Genomic DNA, 15,134 nt, shown 5'->3' on the forward strand with positions numbered 1-15,134 from the left:
TACTGAACATGTCAAATTTTGAATGACTGACTATGGGAATTTAATTATCATGATGCTGAAAAAAAAAAAATATAGCTCTAAGGAGGCTATCAAACCATGGCATAATAAGTACTCATATTGCTTAAGCCAAAACTAGAAATTTAACAATTGGCCTTATCCAGCTGCATGCCATGTTTATCTAGTAAGTCCAAGGCCTTTGAAAAAGCCATGGACTGTGAAAAAGCCATTTACTGTCCAATAGTATACTGAGTATAAACAAAAAGGCTGCAGATAGCATCAAGCCTGCTGAAATAGAGGATTGTCTATCCAAAGGGATGAAGCAAACAAAATGACCAATTTGTTGAGTGAATTGCTGGGGCTCGGCACTCAGATACCTATCTGTTTTGACCAGCACTGTGGAGAGGTATGGAGTGAGAAAATCCTTATTATCAACATCATACCAACCTGGAGTCCAAACCCTGTGAGAATTAACCACACAGACACATCTGTCAAATGTATAGCCAGTAGGGCTGCAGCTATCGATTATTTTAGTAATCGAGTATTCCATCGATTAATCGAGTAATCGGATAAGAAATACTTAGTAAGAAATACTTAGTAAACAGCTATAGTAAATATTTATTATGGCTGTTTACTAAAAAAAAAAGGAAACCTGTCTTTTGTATTTATACTTTTGTATATCCTTTTTTAGAAAAAGCAACATTTTTTATTGCCAAATTCCAAGACCCTTAAAAAACAGTACATTTTTGGTGGCCCAAATGTTAATATTTTTCACCCCCTTCCCCTTCTTGCCTCTGGCTCTTTGCACTGGATATGCAAAAGAGCTGTTCACTAACCAGAGGGTAAATGTGACTGTACAAAGCTTACAGCAGGGCTATTCAACTACACTGTTCTGGCGGACACATTTTCAGAAGCCTAATACACAGCGAGGAGAAAGAATAAAGAATGCAGACGTCACCGGCATGATGACGTCATTCACGTGCATATTAAGTGGCCATGCTGGGGGGAGGAGCCGGTTTGTCTCCGGCGGCAGCTAAGTTTCCAAAGATTAGTAGCAAACTAATAAACAGTTAGACTACAAACCGACAGCTTTCGTTTTAGCTTGTTGGTAAAACATCGCTATTAGCAGAGTAGCACGCTGTAGGCTAGTTGTGTGGAATGGATGAGTACACTGAATGTTTTCTACAGAGATGATGTAGCAGCATGTTTGCAGCTTAAAATGATCCCAAACTTTCTGTCGTTTTCTGTCGCCTGTCTCTTCTCTTAGACCCTCGCTATTTTCGTCTTCCTTCATTTGTAATCTGGGCCGTCAGTCTTGTGTCCACAGAAGCGTCAACGTGTTGTGCCCTAGTAATAATCCTCCGTGCGGAAACACAGTGAGCCGTACAACCTTAATTACGTTGATTTAACGAAGCTTCGAGGCAAAGAATTTTGCTTCGGAGGATTTTTTGTAATCGAATTATTCGAGTTAGTCGAGGAATCGTTTCAGCCCTAATAGCCACACAACCGCAAATGCTTAAAGTGTATAAAAGCAACTCTCAATAGCAACTTGACTGAACGACAGTGTGAAACTCCTATTCAACAGGGTTTGAGCAAGGAACAGATCTTATAACAGTGTTAGTTTACACCATCTAAAAAAGCAATTATCCTCCTTCAATCTTGCACAAGGCAGCCTTAATCTCCTTATCACCAAACTCATAAAAGTGTGTTGAGGAAAATGTAAGCAGACATCAGCATAGGGAGCTATCTTCTCTGTTGTCAAACACATCTGGCTTATCAGATGTGTCTAAAGTGGCAGGTGGGAGAGAAGATGGGGGAAAGAGGAGAGGAGAGACTTAATTTTTTTGTCTGGTCACATTCATGAAGAAACAATCACATTGTCTTTCCATAGGCTGATTTCAAAAGCCTACATTTAGTTAAAGTCAGTGAGCAATATAAGCCTCTTGTAATCCATCTGAGCCCAACTGAACCTCTACTTTCTATACAAGCACAGTCTTTCTCTACAAATTTCTATTTTTTCTTATCGAGTCAAGCTAAAATACTAATGCTGCTTTAGTCACACTGCATTAGCTTCATGCTCCCCTTACATAAATGTCACTGACACAACAAATAGGAGTGCCGAAAGGCTATAGGTGAACCGTGAGTGCAATTACATCTGATATATAACTCCTTATGTTATATGACATTCATTTTTCATGGAAGGAAAAGCAACGCTGTGTGCATTCATCATTATGCATATGTTCATGACATGCTGCTCAGGCACAAATTGAAATTCAATGGCTAATGTGCTGAGAATAAAAAGTACAATCCCCCTCCACCAAACGCACACACATGCAGAAAAGAAAAAAAAGCAATAAAAAAAAAAAGCTTTGGCACTCTTAATAAAAAGGAGTGGAATCTGTCATTGATCTAAATTGATTGGGCCATCGTAATTATGCTTACTGTGTGACCTCAGGAGAAAGACAACAAGAGTATAAAATAGAAAAAGACTGAGAAAGCGAACAGTTGAAAAGTTGGAGGAAGCACTGGTCTGTGAAGTGATCTTTATCAGTTTAAAGGTCCCATGACATGGTGCTCTTTGGATCCTTTTATATAGGCCTTAGTGGTCCCCTAATACTGTATCTGAAGTCTCTTTTATATAGGCCTTAGTGGTCCCCTAATACTGTATCTGAAGTCTCTTTTATATAGGCCTTAGTGGTCCCCTAATACTGTATCTGAAGTCTCTTTTATATAGGCCTTAGTGGTCCCCTAATACTGTATCTGAAGTCTCTTTTATATAGACCTTAGTGGTCCCCTAATACTGTATCTAAAGTCTCTTTTATATAGAACTTGGTGGTCCCCTAATACTGTATCTGAAGTCTCTTTTATATAGGCCTTAGTGGTTCCCTAATACTGTATCTGAAATCTCTTTCCTGAAATTCAGCCTTGGTGCAGAATAACAGCCACTAGAGCCAGTCCCACAATGAGCTTTTCCTTAGGATGTGCCATTTCTGTGTCTGTAGCTATTGAGGAGGAGAGGGGGGGGAGGGGGGGGCATGATGTTTCTCTCTCATGGGTGGGCCAAATTCACTGGGTGGGCAAAGCAGAGAAAGGGGAGGTAACCTTGCTCCTTATGACCTCATAAAGAGCAAGATTCCAGATCGGCCCATCTGAGCTTTCATTTTCTCAAAGGCAAAGCAGGATACCCAGGGCTCGGTTTACACCTATCGCCATTTCTAGCCACTGGGGGACCATAGGCAGGCTGGGAGAACTCACATTAATGTTAAAAAAAACTCGTAAAGTGAAATTGTCATGCCATGGGACCTTTAAATTCCCACTTTAAAGGATTTTTTAATGATATCCTCAATGTTCCTCAACACAGAACCAAGAAACCTCAGTCAAGTTTAAATGGTGTAGAAATCAGTCAGGGGCGCAAATCAAAACTATTGCAAATTCAGACCGCTATCTCATTGCAACTGAGAACAAACCACCAACAGTACAACTAATTTAAACTGATGAATGTGAATTTTAGGCTCTGTGATTGGTCATGTTTAGTTAAGACTTGTACATTTCACTTTTGTCCAATGATCTGGATGTTTTCTAACTTACTTTTGTGGGTCTTCCACTGTTATTTTGTACTGATGAGTCACTTAACAGTGTCAATGCAGAAAATGAACAGGACTTCCAGACCATGAGACGGTTATAGGGATAAACCGCTAGAAAGCAAGCATGTGAAAGAAAGTAAGAGCAACAAGGAAAGGTGAAGCTACATCTCCCTTGGTTACTGTATTATTAGAACTTTATAGATTATATGAGCAGCTTATACCAAGCTGCTGGGGGGAAAAAAAGAGTTTGCCTTATGTCACCACACATCATGCATGCAAGCACACACTCACATATATCCCTCAGGTTCAGCCCTGCCCAGGGCATACAATCCAGTGTGAAGGGTGTGATGCAGTACATCATTGGTTGCATCCATGAGTACAAAGCCCAGGAATAAATTTGCTGCCTCATCAGCCAGTGTTGGCAGGCCAGACCCAATTAATCATACTCATGGGCACTTGTTGCTAGTCTGTCTATTAACACTGTATGTGTGCATGTTGTTATGCCTTTGGACTCCCACCCACTCAGTGACCTTTGGGAGAGTTCACCTAGTAGCACAAAGGGGGTAGGGTGGATAAATATACTTTTAATGGCACTTTTGGCTTCGCTCTCCACGGGAAGGCTTGCCGAAATAAGAGCTGCTCTCTTATTTTCTCTTATCAACTCAGTGTGAGAGAAGGATGGGGAGGGACGAGAGATGAAGGAAGAAAGAGATCTAGACAGCATGAGGGCAAGAGATAGAGAGCATAAGGCTGAGTTGTTCAAAGGATTTGACCCAGTTGCCTGCGTACCCCATCGGCTGCTTATAAGTGGCTCACCTTGCCCGGGTGGAAAGTGAAGACGGCCTTGAACTTTCCCACTGCGCTGCACTGTTCCCCCCTCTCCAATGGCAAGCCCCTAAATTACAATTAATCCAAGCTGCAAACTTCCCTGCATTACTGCACTCATCCTCTTCTTAGACTCTCCCCATTACCTCATTCGGCATCAGCCTTAAATAACAATGTTGATATCAACACCGCTCATAAACCTGTCAGAGCATATAGCACAGAAATGAGTAGATAAGGAGAGGAAATGTATGATTGCAGTTTAATTGTTATTGGTGCCGCACCTTATGGGCAGCAGGACAAGAGTCCCTTAGAGAGAATTGAAAAATGTCTGTTACACACAAGAACTAAATGTGAAAGTAAGTACATTAACCTCAATAAGAAGAGGAATCCAGTGGCTTTAGTGACGCTCATTCGAGAAACCTTGACTCTTGAACATTTATTCTTTCATGACAAAAAAATAAATGTTACAGTGATTTCTGCCTTGACCCCAATACAATGCAGGTCAATGGAATTTTATTTGTGGTGCTAAAAGAATTGAAAACTCAATTTCAACAGCAACTTCTCGCTTCAGAAACAGTATCCTCATTACTGTGGACAATCCACAGACCTCACTGTGAACAGTTTTTATTTTCAGTTGACACACTGAGGTCTGCAGATTGTCTAGCCTAACAAGGACATTGTTTTCTGAAAGATGTGTTACTGCAGTGTTTTACTGCTGTGAGCACCTCAAATTAAATTCCATTGACATCCATTATAATGGGGTATAGGCATAAATCTCCTAAATTGATATCTCAAAACCTGGACAAATAAAACCAAAACAACTTGACCTTTCGACAGAGTGTGCTTTTCAAAATCAGTTCCACAGACTTCATACCCGTCGACCAATGTAATACTTCATTCATTAGTAAATTGTGCAGTTGAGTGAGATGAACAAACAGAGAAAACCAATGTTGACAAAGTTTTCCTTTGGGGATATAATTTGAAGTTGGAAAAAAGGTATTGCAGTGCAATAAATCACAGGATATCGCAATATGTTCAAAATCGCAATAATATCGTATTGTGACATTAATATTGTGAACATATCGTATCGTGGGGCTTCTTGTGATTCCCACCCCTAGTAAATAACAGTAGTAGGAAAAAGCCTGACAGTTGTACTGGGTTAACAAAACTGTTTCTGTTGATGCAGCAGTTTAGATCATAACCATAAAAACCAACCAGGAGAGGATTTCCTTCTTGTTCATGTCATTGTTGAAGTGAGTGCACAGTACTTCCATTGTACTGTATCATCAATTATACAGGGAAACTATTGCTGTCAATCAATACACACATTTCCACAAGCTAATCCAATAAGAAAGCCATTGAGCCTTTGAAGCATGTAACCAAGTAGTTCCATTCAGGGCCGTCACCTGGTCTTTAGCTGCCTTGTGAGAAACAGGAATCTATAATGGGAGCTTGGTTCATGACAATATTTTATCTCATAAGCAACTCGTAATAAAACAGTATAAGGACACAGGATATAATATAATAGGATATTGATAGGTGAATTTGGTGAATCAATTTTACAATGAAATTAAGACTGTATTAAGCCAAAGGGCTGCTGTCCTCAGCAAATTGTATGTGCTTAGAGGATCCATCTCATATGCATTTTTTTTTTTCAGAAAATAAATGGTTATAAATAAAATATCCATACTTACATAACTCTCACTGTGTGTTTTACAACATTATCTTGTACAGAGTGGATTAATCAATGGTGGGATTTCTCCAGTATGAGTAAATAAGCTTGATATTAAGAAAAGGAAGGATAGAGTATGTCATATTGGGCTCTGGGAAATTGTGTCTCACATTTTATAAAAAAAAAAAACTATCACGTGAATAATAAATAATGAAAATCATTAGTTGCAGCCCAGCCAATTATTGTATTATTATTTTATCTTGTATTATTTAATGAGCACATTTATAATGTAATTGTAAAGTAATGTAACAATCCTGACAAGTCCTTGTTTAAAAACTGCAGCTCACAAGCTCATCCTGTGTCCCACTTTGCCTTATCTGACCTCAAATCAGTCAACCACAGCTAATGGCCGACACTTTGCTCCTATTGCCCTGGCTGCCGGACACAGGCCACTCAGGAGGGTAGCGTGACTCCTCGTCACCCTCATTTACTTGGGTCCTGCTAACGAGGGATGACAAACAAGATGAGAAAGGAAGGTGTTGGGGAGCAGCTTAACAAGTCCTGTAATTACTCATTCACGACTCTTATCTTCCCCACAGACTCTCCTATCGAACCGGACAGGACACGGCCAACTGCGACACATGCCGGAACAGTGCATGCATTATTTACAGGTTAGTGGCCATTCCTCTTCAAAGACACAATGATCCAAATGTGCCCTGTCCTTTCTCCTTGAGGGAAAGTGAACAGGTGGAAAAGGGATGGTGGAGACAAGGAGGGGAAGGGGAAAGACAAATGTGGATGGTGTTAGTGAGCACATGAGGAGATGTATGACATTTACGCACCACTGTCTCTCTCTCTCTCTCTCATACAATCTATACATCTTTGTCTGATTCTCCCATTGTCCGTTCACACCCCTTCATTCACTGAAGGGTGTGTAGCAGGTGTAGGGTTGGCTAGATTTAGCGATAAAAGGGTACAAGGTTGAAAAGCAGAGAGGACACATACTATACAATGAGTGAGAACAGGGCCACGAAAGGTGAAATTAATTACCATCCAAGCATCATGAAATATCATCACTGTGTGCTGTTGCCAACTGAGCTTCTGCGTACTTTCAAATTCAGTTCAATTGATTTGACAACCAATACAGATGTGAGTCCAAAATCATTAGTCTACCAAAGTACATAGTTCTCTCTCTATGAATGTACAGTATGTGTGTGTGAAGTCTGTGTAAATACTTTGCTGCCTAGGTTTCATTATCTATGTATAGCCTATGTCTTTATATGTGTGAAATGATTCGGAGACAAGAAGTTGATTTAGCGATTAGTCGGTCGGCAGAAAATTGATTGGCATCACTTTTGATAAATAATTGTTTCATTAGCTTATTCCAAAAAAGTGACAACATGTCTGGTTCCAGCTTCTCAGATGTGAAGATTTGCTGTTAAATAAATCTCTTTCAGTTTTGGACAGGTGGTCCTTTTGGGCTCTCAGAACTTGTGATTCAACAATACTTTTTTGACATTTTAAAGATTAAACGCATCACAGATTAACCAAAAACAGCTAAACGCTGATGTCAGCATGCTAACATGCTCACAGGGACAATGCTAACATGCTGATGCTAAGCAGGTATAATCCTTACCCTGGTCACCATCTTATAATTTAGCCTGTTTGACAAGAATCAAATCAAAAGTCATTAGTTTTGCAGGTATTTGGGTCATAAACCAAAGTATTGTATTCGACGTGACCTGATCATAGTTTCTAGATGAAATTCCATACAGTAGATTAATCATATAACAAAAATAAACACTTACAGCCCTAATGTGAAACTGTGTGGGATCAGCCCAAAGTGTAGATGGTAGCCCTGACCTACTGACAGAGCCTGGCAGGTCCTAACACCTCCGTCTGGCTTGAGCCTTCCTCTTTAATACACAGTGAGACTGACAGTCTGCAGGCTCCATTAGGGCCCTTTGCTACCAGTTAGAATTACATGACACAACTTGCATGTGTATATGTGTATGTGTCTGGCTGTTTCTCCGTTTGGTTCTTAGAAAAGGTATGATTTTAACTGTCAAAAAGAAAAGGAAGGGTAAAAAAGATGAGAAGGAGTAGGAGGGTGAGAAATTATCGATATAACAGTTTTTAGTAGACATTGCAGTTCCACTCAGTCTGCATTTCACCTCTGAAGAGCCATTTAAATACTTTTCTATCTACTGCTCTCAATAAATGATAAGCCTCTGGCCAAACTTCAATTGGTTCCTAAAAATGAATGATCAAGGCACAGCTCTGTTCCCTCTGATGTTTGAGCATCCTGTCGCAAAGCGGTGTATTTAAATTACGGCAGGACCCCTGCATGGCCGCAGAGTGGACAACAAGAACAGTTGCTTTTACAACAATTGCAATGATGGCAAGATGAAGTGAGGTGAGCTGATTTATGGCACATGATGTGAAGGGCACTGGAAGAGCACAACATGGCATGGGGGAATTAAGAGGCAATGGGTTGAGTACTGGGTTAAAGGATGGATGACATAGACCAGACTGCTGAGATGGGAGCTCACCTGGTATTGTAAATTAGTCAGCACCATGGTTAATGGAAACTCTGTGTGATTTGGCCCTGGGGAAGAGAAGGCCCCGCTCCCTCTGGTATACCTAGCCTCCATCTTTGCATGTCTGAGTAAAGACCAACCTTGCTTGCCCTGCTGTGCCAGCCTCTGCAGACTCTAGACAAGTTTGCTAATCATCCCTCAAAATCTGTGAGCACAAACTGCATTGTGATAACACGTCTAAATTAGAGATGCTCCGATACCAGTACCAGTATCGGTATCGGCTCCGATACTGCCTAAAACGCTGGTATCGGTATCGGGAAGTACTGGAGTTTATGCACCAATCCGATACCACGTAATAAATCCCTAAAGAAAATCTATGCTAAAGTAGTTTATTTATGTTATTTTTCCGTTATAACTGACTGTCAAACTGCATAATAAAAGAAAGTTCTGGGGCGTTTGAGTTTGTTCATGTTTCACAAAGAGTTTAACCTGAGCCAGACCGACAACAAAGATAGAAATCACATCCATACAGGCATAGTAGTATACAGCTTTTAAAACATAATAAAATATATGACACACTGGTATCAGATCGGTACTCTGTATCAGCCGATACGCAAGTTCAGGTATCAGAATCGGTATCGGGAAGCAAAAAATGGACCATCTCTAGTCTAAATTCACAAAACATGAGCAATTCCATTCTATGGGTTCTTTTTGTCAAGATATTCCTGGCAGCTCAGAGTGTACCTATACTCATCACTGGTGTGTTGGGAAAGGTGTTCCATTTATACATTGCCATGACCTGAATTCCCAATGAGGGTTTAAAATATGCAAAATGCAGGTTGCAATAAAAGCTATGATTAAGTGTACCCATTTGAATTTGAGCCAATTATACATATTGTACATGTCATTGAGTTGTCCAACATATCCGTCTTATCTAGATTTTTTTTTACCTGCGCTTGAAAATCCTCAGGAAGAAAAATTTATATTCATTTTATTACATTAAAATATAAAAGTGTCACAGGCAAAGTCAGGTCAGAGTTGTCCCTTGACTTGGTTGGTGCTAAACATGCACACACAATGACTGTTGTCTTCAAACAGGCGCTATACTAACATCAAAACTCCACATTTGGCTTCCTAGATATGCCACAATCAATTGAAATGCTTCATCTGTGGAGGAAGTGCAGAAAACAGAAACTCAATACAACATAGAAGGCACGTTTGTGATAAACTGTGCCGGTGCCTGGCAAGGTTTCAACTTGATAAAAAGGGCAGAAATTTCTAAGTGAGATGTTTGAAATCTGTTAAATTGACCCGAGTTCTCCTTTAAGAGACTCGCTTGGCATGGTAAATTGTGTTGATTGGACACAGAATCAAATATAGCAGTTGTATTCACACAGGCAAGAGGATTAAATGGCAATCTAATTACTTAGATCTCCATGAAAACAACCTCTCCGGAGGTGGAGGAACACAGGATAGGAGGATAGGAAGCAGAGCTATGAAGGAACACACATTGTACGTGGGAAGAATAGCTATCTATAATCTATTAGAATTTTTTGTGAGTATGTTCATGTCTTTGTGCCATGGCCAAACCCCTACCTCTTGTGTTTATGATGTAGCTGGTCTCATGACCGGAATGGACATATGTGTCCATAAATTATTTTAACGCAGCCCAATAAGGAGCCAGCCATGCACTCTTCAGCATGATCAATTTGTCCAAGTGACAAATAGCATCGTCTCAAGGTCCATCTTAAACTCAGTCAGTCTTTATTTTATCCTCCCTCAATAACTTTCCTTCAGCTTCTCCAGAATACGTTGTCTTCTCCTAACAGCTAAAAGTGCGTGTTCAAATGAACCCAGGGTTTTAATGCATAATACAACGTGCATGACGTTGAAACAGAACAGGTGAGAAAGGGATAAAGAGATAAATGCAAAACATTCCTTCTTGCCAGATGATGTAATATCTGTAACTGAGAAAGGTGGGGAAGAATGGGGAAAAAAGGAAAGAAGTCAGAGAGACAAACACAGAGAGAGGCTGGATGGAAAGAAGATGAGACGGACAGGATGGTGCCAAAAAGCTGGGGATTTGAAATGCATTCCACTTATTTCAAAACCACAGGCATTAAGTCGTGATGTGTTTTGACGCAGCAACCCTGTAATCTCATTTTCCTCACATTGCATTTATATTGGCTAATGTGCTGATTAAACAGGGAGATAGATTTAAGTAGTTGTGTGATTAAGGAAAGCGATTGGGGAGGTCCCTACTACTGGGCATGATTGTTCACAATGGACTATAGTTATTTCGCATCAGTCCAATTTTGTCATTAGCTTGCAAGTCTTGCAATTAATTCAGCAACAGCTGATCATTAAACTCACTATCTGATTGTAAAACATTCTTTGAATAAAACTGTGCAGTGCAAAGAATACAATATAAAAAAAAGGAATGGGTATTTAAATGAAGAAAAAAATATCTTATCTATTATGCAAAGCTATGAAAATCAATTTAGCATTGCTAAAGGCTGAAAAACTGATTACATTATAGCATATACTGAGCAGCAAGGCTGTCCTTCCGCACGACTCTGCTCGGGGAAGATATCTCTTTTTGTGCAAGCATAATGATGTTTTCCAACATGGTGGCAAGATGGTTACCATAGCTACAAAAGTGATCCTCGGTAGGACAGACAGCGTGAAGGGACAGTGAGGACAGTCAGGAAGAGCACATTCACACTCGGGGGAAGATAAGGCAACAAAAAGGAAAGCAGGGTGAGAATGTGAAACAGGGAGGCCGAGAGAGGACAAAGGTGAGGGCGAGAGATAAAGACTCACAGATGTTTAAAGTGGGGTAAAGGTGAGAGGTGTATGTCGATGAATGAGTTGAGTTTCTCCCCCCCCTCTCACTCCTCCCCTCCCCTTGCATGTATTTACACTTTTTAGAGAGCAGGAACATGACGGGAAAAGAGTGGGAGTGAGGGAGACAGAAAGACAATACAAGAGTCAGAACAAGTGGGAGAGAGAGGTTAAAGACTGACAAGGTCCAAAGTGCCTTCTTCAATTTGTTCTGATCCAACAACTCACCCAGGGGAGCAGCAGCTAGGGGACAGGAAAATGCCAACAAAATTCACTTTCAGCTAAAAATCTAAATGTAGAGCGACGTAGCAGGGCCCGTGGCGGTTTCATAAGGAGGTGCTGATAACTGGGCCGGGTAGAGACTAATACATTTTTTAATAAAAGGTCTTTGGAGTATGTTTCAAAGATGAGAAGATTATCTTTTGACTTTTTTTTTCATATGAAGTTATGCAGATTTTTTTTCCCCTTTCTTATCAGTGACATTTACATGTTCTTGCTATGCTGTTCCTAATCCACTAAGGTCACTTCATCTCTTGATTGTTAGCTTTCAATCTGCCAGGAGAATCAGTGTTTTTGATACGAGTATTTAAAGAATAGATTTAGCTTCAAAATAATTGCTCTGGCCAAGATAAAATAAACAGCTACCAGGACTACTGTTGTGTTCATAGCATCGTGCATCTACAGTTTGTTAAAATATGTACACTGAGGATCTTTGCGAGAGTGTGTTTAAGGATTTAGTCTGAATACAATACAGCTATGGAGACTTAAGTCTCAAAAATACAGGTAGCATGTGAACTTGAAAGGGCACTCAAATGATTGCAGCTGAATAATAATTTATAATCTGACGTCACATACATGGTATCAAGCGGAATTAGTGGTGTTAATGCGTAAACATGTGTCAGATGAGGCAAGTAAACATGTTTAATAAAGGCTAGAAATTGAGATGTACAAACAGGGTTTCTGCGTATGAGCTCAGATGGAAGTGTAAACTTTTATCTTTTGAAAAGAGTTATATTTAAGGTTAGAAAGGGATGCACGTGAACACAAATATCTACTGCAAGGTTAATAAGTAAGTAGTCTATATCCATGACGTTCCACTTCGGGGATCGCTCCATTGCTGCCGGAAATTCTTGCCGGATTTCACTCTTTTCGGCCAGATGTCCGGTACCTTCCGCTTTCTTCATGTTGGACTATTGCTCCAAAGATCTCTGCAGGGTAATCGAGACAGCTAGCTAGATTAGCTGTCCAATTTGAGTTTTCTGTTGCACGACTAAAACAACTTTTGAACGTACACATGTTCCACCAAAACAAGTTCCTTCCGAGGCTATTTTGCAGCGGTGCTTAGCGCCGCCCATGACGATTGTGATTGGTTTAAAGAAATGCCAATAAACCAGAGCACGTTTTGTCCCCATTACGGAATTCTGTGTGAACTAGCCAGACCCTCCTACGCAGCGCTGTGGAGGAAGGTCTGGCAAATCGAGACTAAAGAAGTAAGTAATAAGTAAGATAGACAAGTAATTCTAAAATAATTCCAAAGTAACTGTAAAGTGTACAGTTAGTCCTACATAAGCACATGCAAAAAATGCACTGATAATGTACATTATACCCCCACAGCATAGTTTGAAAATACATCTACTGACGTACCAATAAAGTAGTTTTTAATTTTTCTCGAGCCATGGATGCACAGCAACAACTCAGCAGTATTAGGCTTACACTGAAGAACAGGGGAAATCCTTTCATAGTTATAGCGTGTGTGTGTGTGTGTGTGTGTGTGTGTGTAACAGAAATGGGGCCCTATTTTGCACCCGGCGCAGCGCAAAGCACGACACAAGTGTCTTTGCTAGTTTAAGACCGACGCAGTTGTCAATTTCCCACCCAGCTCCCACGTCGTTTAAATAGCAAATGCACCTGCGCCCATCTTTGCGTCCATGGGCGTGCTGGTCTTACAGGGAAGTGTGTTCAGGTGCATTCCTGGCGTATTGCTATCTTGAGGCAGCGGAAAGTGGTCTCGGCACTGACCAACAAAAACCTGGTCTAAAGTCAATAACGCAGCATTTCATTGTTATTTTAACGCCTGCTTCACCTCGTGGAGTTTTGGAGGCATAGTGCTCGTGCCATATATGATCTGCCCGCGCGCTTTCACTTCACGCACGAGCAGATTCGTTTCTTCCCCTGAAAATCTCTCCTTCCTGCTTAGCAAATCCGCGATCATAACAGCAATGCGCCAAGGTACAAACGTGCCTGGCTTTTAAAGGGAATGGAAGACGACACTCTTGATTGGTTTATTGTATGTTATGCCCAAAACACACCTTTGATTATTTAAGACACTAAATACAACCCTTTTGAACCATGCGCCTGGCCAGGCGCTTCACGCCGTGCACTTAGATTGTTAAAATAGGGCGCCTAGTTCTGTTTCGCTGTGCCTTTGCACAGTCTTAATTCATTCATTCATTTTTTGGTACACACACATTCATCTCTCAGTGATCACAGAATCCTTTGTTGCTGTGTTACTACGGTTATTCGAGCTGCTAGAGCCTGTTAATTTTGTAGCCCATGAATTACGTTTAATATGTGATCTTGAGTTTGACTTCAGAAGGCATCATGAACTTATTATACATCATGATGCTGAGGGCTGTGTTCACACATGTAGTTGAGTTCCCTCGGGCCTGACCAACGGAAAAAAAACACAACATTGTGAGACAAATGAAATCAACAGTAAGAAAGCATCAACAAAAAGAATCAGTAAATGTAAGATAGTGAAAAGATAATAAAATCCAAAATAGACTAAATAAAACAGGATAAACCATAAAAAGGTCAGATAAGAGAATGTTTAAAGTGGAAGGATTTTAGGAATTTAGCAAGAATGTTTTAACGCTGACCGCAACAGTTCCATAACCATGAGAGAAGGTGGAGGGTACATTCTGGGGTGTACGCAGGGGGGCTAGGAGGTCTCAATTAAATTATGAAACGAGAAATCTTAAAATCCATTCTAAATTTGATTGGAGGCCAGTGCAGGGTAAAAAAATGTCTATTTACCAGGCTCCTGCTAAAAGCCTGGCTGCTGAATTTTCGACCAATTGTATGCTAGAAGGAATTTAAATAGTTTGACTAAAGAGAGCTACAGGCAAAGACTACATTTCATTTTGTAGATGTTACTGAGCTGACTGAGTGAGACAACTCAGGACAAATGTATATGGCTAATGGTCAAAAAGGAATTATCAGCCAATCAAAAGCCTACACAGTCATTACGTACGCAGGGCTAAACATTTGCTTTAAGGACTGCAAGGTTTCTCCGAAAAAAAAAAACTGTATTGCAAAGGATTCGTTGTTGCCTTCTAGTTTACATTTACAAATATTGGTTTGCATTTACAAATATTGGTTCACAAATTAAACAAGATGTGGAAGTATGCGGTCATTGGTCAGTTTCAGTGACCTATGGTGCGTGATCAGCACTACATGAACTCTTCTTGTCATTAATTATAGTTTGTTACGCTGCACAAAACAGGCTGGAAGTGAAAAAAGCCTAATTTACTAATACACAAATGCAACAGTTTCCACATGTAGTCAACCTTGCATGCAAACACACAAACTCTAACAGCCTTCACACAAAGTGAAGAGAATTTATAACAGTTTAATTAACTAACTGTGATTTATTGCTAATGCTGCAGTGTT

At 40.3% G+C, this 15,134-nt stretch overlaps 2 protein-coding genes across 4 annotated transcripts in view; one reads left to right on the top strand and one right to left on the bottom strand.

Annotated features, from left to right (window-relative positions):
- dock1 (dedicator of cytokinesis 1) overlaps positions 1-15,134 on the bottom strand; it is a 188,603-nt gene that overhangs the window by 91,838 nt on the left and 81,631 nt on the right. The window lies entirely within an intron of this gene.
- The window catches only part of insyn2a (inhibitory synaptic factor 2A), a 33,115-nt gene that overhangs the window by 13,677 nt on the left and 4,304 nt on the right, over positions 1-15,134 (top strand). For both annotated transcript variants that reach the window (XR_013503699.1, XM_078278480.1), the window contains exon 3: positions 6,678-6,749. Coding sequence is in view for 1 of the 2 variants with exons in the window: in XM_078278480.1 (XP_078134606.1) it covers positions 6,678-6,749 (72 nt within the window). In the remaining variant the exon portion in view is untranslated. The remainder of the gene's footprint in view (positions 1-6,677; positions 6,750-15,134) is intronic.

Source organism: Sander vitreus, chromosome 21 (genome assembly GCF_031162955.1).
Source record: "Sander vitreus isolate 19-12246 chromosome 21, sanVit1, whole genome shotgun sequence".
In the NCBI taxonomy this organism is placed as follows: Eukaryota; Metazoa; Chordata; class Actinopteri; order Perciformes; family Percidae; genus Sander; species Sander vitreus.